Raw genomic sequence first — 10,119 nt, 5'->3', positions numbered from 1 at the left:
TTCTTGCACTATTGACTCTGCAAACATAACCACACTCCAGATTTCAGTCATAATAGGCAAGACTGAAGACTGGTCTTTTATGTTGTGGAGATGCGAAACCTCACCTTTCAATCCTTCCCTTTCCTCCCTGCACATACTAGGAAAAAATTTCATCTGAGTTAAACCATCAGTGGCTAGAGTTTGGTCCTCTATGTGTACTCTAAGTAATGAATCTTCAACTATCTGAAACACGATATTCATATTGTAATAAAACCACATGACATAGGGTCATTCACTAGAACATACATTTTCCAAAGAATACAAAAGCTGAAAAGCTTATGAGCAGGTAAGTACCTGTCTACATGAGGTAGACCACTTTAAGAAGTGGCTGATCTCAGGAGTATGCAGCAGGAAGACTTGAGTCATTTCTGAAACACAGAAACCATCATAGCAGCATAAATTGCACCATCAAATGAAAAAGATTTACTGTACTCTCTCTAGCTGCTCCTTTGTCAATCATGTGAATGATTTCTGTGTGTGTGTGTGTGTGTGTGTGCGTGCATGCTTTATTAATTTCTAGTACAGTACTGATTTAAAAGAAAAGCCTGCCAAAGGCTCCTTACCAGATAAGGTTTAGCTTTCTTTTAAAAATGGAAAAAAATTACTACGTGAAGAGGACTCCAGCCTTCCTCCTGCTGAGTACATGCATGCTCAGCACATGGGGTGGTTAGCAAGCTGAGACAGGAGGCAATTCTGTGGGGGCTCCTTGGTAATTTTGTCAGTATGTCATATTCATGTTTCTTGACTGTGAGTTTGTTTATTGACATTGATTTATGCACCATGCCTGATTTAAAGATATGTTTTGATGCTCCATTGATTTCATTGACTCTGTAATAAGTCATTATTAGCTCCAGAGAACCCAGTAGTCTAGCCTCCCTTTCATCTTTCAGATCAGGCACTCACTGTGCTATTCATATGGGAAACCTTCCAATAAAAGACTGCTCTTTACTGCCCAACACCACTAATTTCCCTTAGACTGGTGTCTAATTTTGGGGGTATTTCTTAGGTACAGGCTTTATCTTATCAAATGTTGCTTTGACTACACTCTCTCTCAGACATTTTTGAGAGAGTCTCACAGGAAGTTCTGCAGGTGATCAGTGCACTGCTCTTTACAGCCGAACTACACAGAGCATTGGCTTTTGCTTGGTCTCCCCCACGCTTTCGTAAATACAGGCAACACTTGAGCAAATTCAGAATGTCTGTTCTTGCAGTTTCACTCACAAAACAGTAAAGAATAGGATCAGCAATGCAATTCAAACTTGTTAAGGCCTGTGTGATTCTGTAAATCTTATACATCAACTGGACAAACTGCGGGTTAGTGGTGTAAGGTTCTTTGATGCTGCGAATAAGCAACACAACATGATAAGGAGTGAAGCAAACAATGAAAGTAACTGTGATGTTCAGTATTAGTTTCCTGATTTTCTTTTTTTCTTCATCTACTGTGGCTTGATTACACCTCACCACTTGGTAGATTCTATAATAGCAGAACACAATGATTATCAAAGGGATCAGGTAACCCGAGCATATCCGGAATATATTCAGCTGTGCCTGCCACCATTCCAGGGGGTATTTATCATAACATAACGTGTGATTAGTGGAATTGCAAGGATCATTGAATGTTTCTTTGTTCACCAAGATGACTGAATTCAAGATGGTTTCCAAAAGCCAAACAGTTATGCTGACAATCAAGGAAAATCTTCTTGTGCGCAAATGCTGGAGCTTCAGAGGGTGAACTAATGCCAGGTACCTGTCGACAGAGATGCAAGCAAGGAATGCAGTGCTGGTGTAGAAATTCATATACATAAGGAAGGCGGAAATCTGACAAAGTAAGGCAGAGAGCCTCCAGTCATCTCCATGCCAGGCATAATCAATCCACAGAGGCAGAATCAGAGAGTACAAGAGGTCAGCCAGGGACAGGCTGAAGAGGTAGACTGCTAACTCATTCTTTTTCCTCACCTGAATGCAAGATGCGTAGAGGGATATGCAGTTGATGGGAATACTGATCACCATCACAGTGCTATACACAAATGGAAACAAATACTTATCCAGGGTGTGATCATCATGGCACCTAGCAGTGTTGTTCATTGTCCACCCTAAGTAATATCTTTGGGCTAATTCCAGCCTGGATTTGATAAAAAAAACCCTCTGTAGTCTGACAGGTCATCACCTGCTAATTCTTCAGGACCTGGCTGGTAAGATTCCATCCATTGGATTGTAACATCTTTCTGTTACCAAAAGAAAAAAAAGTCAGCTATAACAACAACATTTTTAACAATAACATTATTGTTTGTTTTTATGGGCTTCCTGGTGGCTGTCTTTTTTAGAAGAAAGAAACTGTGTGTGTAGGAGATCAAAGTTTTTAGACATTTCTGGAGGGACGCATGCAGAGGAAAAAGAAACCAAACCTCTCCGGAGCATAAGGTCAGTCAGATGCAAATTTATATAGCAGAAAGGGGACATGCAGCTGAGGCACTTCCAGAGGGGCAGGGTCTTACAATTCCAGGTCTTGTGGGAAAGTCGAAAGAGATCGGAAAGTACACCACAGATAACAGAGGGGAGCAGAAGAGGGGTTTGGCCATGCCAAGCTGGCAGATTTATTCTCCCCAATACCCTCCTCTTTTCTGAGTCAATGGAGAGAGAAGGATAGAAAGAGAGGTATTCAGGTACCTCCAGATCCTGGGATTTTCTCAGAAGAGCAGAATGTGTGGCTGGTATGTGACCCTAATACTAATCACTCTCATTTTCTCACGTCCTCACACTTTCCCTACTTCCCCTCCCCTCCTTTCTATACAAGCCCCAAAGATCTTGCTGTCAACTTCACTATTCCAACAAAGGGACTGCATTTCCCGGGAACCATCATGTGAAACCTGGCAGGCTACTGGGTTCATGCATGCACAGAAGAATCTATTAGGGTGTCACTTAGACTCATGTGAGATGGAGATTCTCTGAGAGTACAATTTTTCATTTTTTCTTCTTTCCTCTAAGAATTGCAGTTGCCTTGTGTGAGTTTGTAAAACCAGCATCAGCACCCTGGATGTAAAACCATTGTCAATTAAGCATATCTTAGGCAATATCAGAGCTGTGGGTTGTGGAGTCAGGAGAGAATTTGGGAGGAAAGGAGGGGGGGCACAAAGGAGAAACAGTAAGTGGCAGACAAAGCACACCACCCTTTTGCAACATGAGTAACAAACTAGCTGGTGAAGGCCAGAAAGTTTTATCCAGTTGCCCGGTGGAGGAGGGAGCGATATGAAGGTATCGCGGTCCGCCCTGACCGCAAAGGGTTCCATACCAAAAAATTTGCTGATCACGGACTAAGTGTTGACCTATAGTGCCCCCAGCCTCATTATCCCTGATTACCATATTAAAAAACATGCCCTTCACTGCATAATGATATGTAAATAAGGGGGGGCATATCCCACAACAACCGCGCAAATGGCAATCTAGCCAATGAAGTATGTCTGCTGCGCTTCCACATCCCGCCTTCAGCAACTATAAAAGAGAGGACAGCTCACTAAAGTTTTTTGGAAGGGAAGAAAACTGAAACCCCGAACTGTTCACCGGAGATTGCTGATGAGCGAGCCTCCTTCTCCCCTCCCCCAAACAGGGACGCCTCTTTGGTAAGATTTGCGCCTCCGACAATGTCGGATGCTACCCGGGGAAATATATTATTATTGAAAGCACTTGTTAGTTTGAGCTCAAAGAAAGAAAATTTGTTGCAGAAAGTGCATACATCAATGGCAATTCTGTTGTATCTGTCGCTTTAATAAATTCTTATTCTTTTCGATTTTGCAAAACTGACTCAGGGAAAGTCCTTGAACATGGGGCTCTGGCAGGCAAACCTAAATTACCAAGGTAAGGAAGGGCCTTTCTTCCCTCCCTTCACGCGACATGGGTATCAACAGCTTTGATGTGAAAATACAAGTAAAATGGCAGCCCTGAGCAAAGCTGTGGGACTGGAGAAGTTGTGTTCATGGGTTGGAGAAGCACTTAGGAGAGCTGACCTTCAAGTAGGAAAGGGCATAAAACCTTAGCTATGAGAGCATTTGTACTCACTGATTATATCACAGCTCTGATATTCAGCAGTTCTCTTCCCTAAAGGTTGAACTGTTATATTCAAGAAATGAAAGAATGCGGAATATTTGCTGCGGTCCCATTCTATTGCCAAATATACTAATTGCTTCAGAGAATTCTTCTCTGGACGTGCCTGTGACTCATCTGCGGTTTGCGCCTAGACTGTCAGCAGAGGAGGTGAAGAGGCAGCAGAATGAGTGGGCTGCAGGATAGCGCTGTCTAGAACTGCTCCCACGTGGGGAACAGCTCTAACTGAAGGTAACTTAGGGTGCAGGGGTTTTCCTATGTGGTAGGCAAACTCATCCTGCCCTTTATGGGTTTGATGTGTATGTGTGGAGGTTTGTGGATTTGTCGGAGAAACCTGAGAAGGTTTACCACCTGTGTTGAGAGGTTATTACACAGACCTTTTTTTTGTAGTGGAACTTTCACTGCTATTCAGAAAGAAAAAGGAGCAATGGCAGAAATAGCCGGAAAGCATGTTACCAGCCACTGCTTTATCTGACCAAGTTGACTAACTTTTCACAGGCATAGCTAAATTTGTTCATGGGCTTGAAAGAAAAGGAAAATTCTTGAGAAGGACTTGTCAATTTGGTCCAATGAGCAGCTTTACGCACTTGCTAGATGATGACTAATTAAAAAAACCCACAGTGTCTGTATTTAAAACAAGTATAAGATACCTGCTTTTCGGTGTGGTTTTTTAAAACCACATGGTAAATAGGACAACATAGGCTTATCAGTATAGATAAGTATCACATTCAAACAGAAGAGGATCAAATTAAAAATCTAGCTCTAGAAGTTGGATCCCAGGGTTTTTTTGGCCCACTTCTGACCAAAAGTGATGCAAACCCATGCAGACTGACCAGATGAGTGAAAGAGAAAATACATACCTCTTTTCCAATGACATTTTAGCATCCTTTTTCCTATGACAGGTCTATTCATGTCTAACAGGGAAATGTGCACTTTAAGAAGCATGTATGCAATGCAGGGAGCACACGGGGCAGTGTTTATACTAGTCACATGATTGAGAAGTTGGAGTTCCTTCTCCCTCCCTCACAAACTCTTTCTCCATTGTTAATCGACTTGTCATATTACAGACTCACCCTGCTTACAACCTCCTGACTTGTCTACACATAACACAGCACAGCTCCTCTGACAGCTAGCTTTATCAGCTCTTTCTGACCTGCTAACAGATCAAGGAGCTGATTTCTTTGTACCTCCCATCTTCTTTTTCTTCAGCTTTCTCTTTTAACATGCTATTTCTACAGGTTTTCCTCTACTGATCTCACTGAGCCTAAGTCTGTATATGGCATTTGTCTGAATTGGACTGCATGTTCTTTGGGTGGAGACCTTGCTTTGCTCTTCTGAAATCTGCCTCAAGGAACTAACATTTTAAGATATCACTGGATAATGGCAGTCTGGAGCGCTGAAGTTGGGATTCAAAGAAGAGAGCTGGGAGCAGCTGGGAGGTGGAATTCTGCACCTCAGCAATTTTTTCTGTCCTTCATGTTCACAAGTCACTGTACCCCATGGTTTTCTTTTTTTTTAATAGTATCATCAGTAGTTTCTACGAACAAAGGAAAAAGATTGGCCCAGGAGGCAGTTTAAATTCCGCAGGGAATCCATGTCCCGGCTCTGATGACACACTGATTCTATTTATATGAGGACTTGCTTTCAATGAGAACAATGACAAGAAGTGTGTCATTCTGGCACATATTGATGACCTAGACTGAAGTGTGCCAAAGACACAGCAAACGCAGTACGGTACATAGGGTGTGTTGTAGCTTCTTGCACAGAAACATAAAAGCAGAAAGGGCGGTTTTGCTCCTGATTCCAACCTATTTCATTGCAATTGTTTGGGACCATACCTCAGGGAAAGCTGTCTCTACCGAGTTACTTGCTTAGCTTTTTTTTCTGATAATTTGGACTATGTTGTGCAAAATGATTTGTCTTACCCGAATGATGTGAAACATTCACAGGTTTTCTCTCAGCTATTGAGTGTACCTATCTGATTTTGCCCAGGAGGATGTTATTGTTTTATAGATACCCTGTCTAAAACAACATTTGATAATTATTCCCATTGACTGTTAAAATTTCTCTAAAAACCTATCAAGGAATTTCTTTTTCAAGATACAATCAAATCGCCCAATGTTCATGTTCCAAACTCACTGTAACTCAGAGGTCTTCCCTCTTACTTTGTAGACTTGTTTTTGAATCAGATGCATTTCCAGTGCAAAAAATACGTACGATTTTCTTTTTTTTTTAGTTCACTTCTTTTTTCAGTTAATTCTTTCTGCTAGTCAGACTATGCAATGATTAGCATCGTGCCAGTCCCTTTGTTACTTTGCTACAGAAAACTTGCTGTACAAGAACTCTAGAAAAATAAAATACAACTAGCAGTCAGAAATAAAATTTAGAGAAATGAACTAGCAAACGTTATGCTTCAAGGAATGTATGTAAACAAGCCCATAAACAAACCCTGTGAATGTTTTCAGAGAAAAATATTCATTACAGATAATACCTACATTGATGCATTCTTACAATACCTATTTTAGATTCAAAGAGAACTTTATATAGTCTCCCCACTTACGACATTTTGCAAATAACAGTTGGCATTAAAATATCCTTTCTTAAGCACAAACAGAAAATGGGTATTCCATAATCTTATCCATAATCGACTTTCTAAGAGAAGAATGGAAGAGTCTTTTTTATCTTTTCAGATAAAAGAATTCTATAGTCTGGGTAATCAGGAAAGATGGAGATTTTGTGTCATTAACAGAAAGGTTTAGCTGCTAATTAAAAAAAGTCTTGTGTTAGCCAATAATGACCAGCTTAATAATCTTCAAAACATCTGCTACTAATAAATGTCACTATATGTCCTTTATTTCAAATTCAAGTTGATAAAAGGGGTGAGTTGCTGTAAGCAATATTCATTATAATGTGATAAACTTTTGCAAGTACTTTGCTTTGTAGATAAGATTCAGGGGGAAAAAAATGTTGTGTGAACTAGATCTGTGAAGAAGCTGCTGTAGTGGTGCAGTTGTAGAACAGCCATAAGATGGAAGGACAAATGGTTTTCCTGATTTCTGTTTTCTCTCAAACCAATTCCAACAGTAGATTGATTTGTGTTCTTACACTAAGTTATGGAGCCAAGCTGATTTCCTCAAGTACAAGTACCTTCCATAGCTGGATCTTTTCTTTAATGAGCAGATCCCAAAACTTAATTCTGAAAGCCCTCACAGTTTGGGAAAGTTGAAATATATCTTTCAATAACATGGACTCTATCCCAATTTTTGTTTAAAATGAACAGCGTTTTTCCTCATGCAATGCTAACTTTCACCCACAGATATTCAAGAGGCCGAAGCAAGTTTAAAAGAGCTCAATCACACATAATGGATTATCGTATAGAGCATAAAAATTCTGTTAACATGAACTGACTTATATACAAATAGAAAAAAAATGTGTTTTTTAGGAAGCAGACCACCCAGGTGAGTATTATTTTATGCATACAGAAAAAAAGCTGTACCAAATACTTTTGGAATTCTAAGATGCTATTTTTAGTGCAGTTCATTTTTCTGCTAAGTTTATCTTGGTATGAATAGTGCTGAGTACCTTGTTAATGCAATACAAATATTAAAGAATATTAGTAGAAGAGCTGCTGGAATCCTCTGTGAGGCAATTTTGTAGTAAGGATTGTACAGCTCAAAAACCTGAAAATTCAGCCCCAAATATTTTCTTCTCCCTCCTTCTCCCCCTCTCCTTCTAAGCAATAGATATTTTCATCATGGCAATACCATGAGATCAGTAAATCAAGCTGGCAAGTCTTCTGGATATTTTGAAGTCATTCATGCTTTTGCCTCACATTTCACTTGTGCTGGGGGCAGGGGAAATATTCCCTCTCTCAAAGCAAGCTTTTCCAGCCCCTTCCGTGTCCCTTAGTTTTGTTGTATGATGTCAGCATCACAGTAAGGGAGAGCCAGCTTGAAACCTGTATCAGAAAGTAAGGTGCGTATCTGCTGACTTCTTGGCTATTACACACTTACCTAGGTGGCCATGTGCTCCAGCGTAGCGGTTTCTCTGTGATACCATCGGCAATGTACCCCGCGTCTGGTTCTGAGAAGAGAAACTGCTTCATCAAATAAAGTAACAGGAAGCTGCACTTGGATACACCAATGAGGCAACGGCTTTCACATCTTTTAAGTTTTTTTTTTTTTTTTTTGCCTTTTATATCTTGTTAATCTTGGCTTACCCATGAGAAAAACGGCAACATAAGTGAATAAATGACGGCACCAAGCTTCTAGGACTATTTTTGGTAAATCTGCAAAAGCTGTTTTGAAAACAATGCCTACTGACATGAATAGAGTATACTGTAAACCTCTTACCTAGGACTTAATGTAGCCTACAGAAAAACAGCTCCAGAGAAAGAAAACACTGCTTTACTTATATTTGTCCAGAACATAAAGATGCTTTTGACTGAAGGATTTAGCAGTTGCCTCTCACAACAAATCCTCCCCAGAATCAAATAAAAATCCACTCAAGAAGAATCCAATAAAAATACATCATAACGACTTCAGGAGTTGGGTTTGTCCAAAAAGAATTAATTATTTTCAGAATCTGTATTAGTGTCTTTTTCTCCTACTGATAGGAGCAAGCTTATGAATAGTTTTAGGTAATCAAGGATAACAGAATTTTATGCACTTCAACAGTTTTCATGCTTCTATATTCTTATATAAACTGAATCTGGGGCTAGATGATGCTTTCACAGGAGTAATTCTTTTAACAGATAATTCTATTCAGTTAGACCAGTGAATAATTCCTACATCAGCGTAGATCCTCTTTTCCCTCGGTGATCAGAATAATTTAGTTATGTGGTCTGATTTTCTCATAAGTTCTGTGCTTATTTGGAATGATTCACTTCTGCTTCTAAGAAGCTGGGCACAATTTCAATTTAAATATATATGTATTGGGTAACATAAAAATCGGCCTGTTTGATGATTCAGATGCTAAGGAGAAATGAAACAGACGGGCAAATTTAAAAGCCCTTAAATTGAATAAACAGATTTCTCTGAGAACAATACCAGTCAGTTCTTTAATATTTAATCATCAGATGCATAGATTTGGTTCCTTTTCTTTCCAGCCAGAGCATGACCCTTTCAGCCACAGTTTTTCTACTGATACACTTGGGTCAATATATGACCTAAAATCATCAAATCACTCTACACTTGAGGTTATTTGTAAACAGGTATTATAACCCCCACCAGCCTGGTGAAAGAGAAGCTTTTAGCAACATGGATGGGAGATAGGTTAGATTAATTTCTAAAATAAATTTCAGTCAAATCTATACTTTCACTAACAGAAAAGTCATTAGACAAAGACCCTTTTTATTACTTCCCATCTGCCTTTTCCTGACATGGTATCTACTAAGAACAATGTCTGGTGGGCTAGTTCTGCTTTTCTGTTCAGGGTTGCTACACTGCAGTGAGGCAGAAGCAACTTTTATCCGTACCAGAAACAGAGAAATCTAGTTGATATATTTCCATAGTTCTACTCTGTAACAATTGATGGTGGGTCTGAGGGATCAAAAGATGCTAGAGAGGAAAGACTGCATTTTATACATCCCTGGAAGTAAAGCTATATGCAAAAACCAACTCTTGTCTGCATCATTATGGAACAATTTTATTTCTGATAAAAGCAGCACATTTTTTTGGAGATCTGGATACACCCAGTATCTCAAATCATTCCTCTCAGAACAACAGCATTTTAGTTTTGTGTGAGATTAGAGTGGTATGAGAAAGAACAATTGAAATAGAAAAGCATTAACAGTGGAAAACTATCTTACCTACAAAAGAAGTGATGAACATTTTGTTTAAGTCCTTAGTATTTTTATTGGTTATATTTGGGTTTACAAAGGGTCCAGATCACGTGTTAAAGAAACAAACACTATTTGCAGATAAAAAGCAAGGTTGACATTGCCAATCCAGAATAAAAGTTCTTGTAGTCCCATCATAACCT

At 39.5% G+C, this 10,119-nt stretch overlaps 1 protein-coding gene across 1 annotated transcript; it reads right to left on the bottom strand.

Moving 5' to 3' along the window:
- Positions 1–1,062: 1,062 nt before the first annotated feature.
- On the bottom strand, positions 1,063–8,186 carry GPR65 (G protein-coupled receptor 65). Its single transcript, XM_013940914.2, has 2 exons — positions 8,151–8,186; positions 1,063–2,264 (listed from the first exon to the last, which is right to left on the bottom strand). Exon 2 carries the CDS (start codon positions 2,122–2,124, stop codon positions 1,063–1,065), a length of 1,062 nt encoding a protein of 353 aa, XP_013796368.1. The 5' UTR covers positions 2,125–2,264; positions 8,151–8,186.
- Positions 8,187–10,119: the final 1,933 nt, after the last annotated feature.

This window comes from Apteryx mantelli, chromosome 4 (genome assembly GCF_036417845.1).
Source record: "Apteryx mantelli isolate bAptMan1 chromosome 4, bAptMan1.hap1, whole genome shotgun sequence".
Lineage (NCBI taxonomy): Eukaryota > Metazoa > Chordata > Aves > Apterygiformes > Apterygidae > Apteryx > Apteryx mantelli.
Note: the sequence above shows the minus strand (reverse complement) of the source record. Positions and strands in the feature narration are given on the sequence as shown.

Excerpts from the sequence above, each read along its gene's own strand:
- GPR65 (XM_013940914.2), bottom strand. The coding sequence starts at position 2,124 with ATGAACAACACTGCTAGGTGCCATGATGATCACACCCTGGATAAGTAT.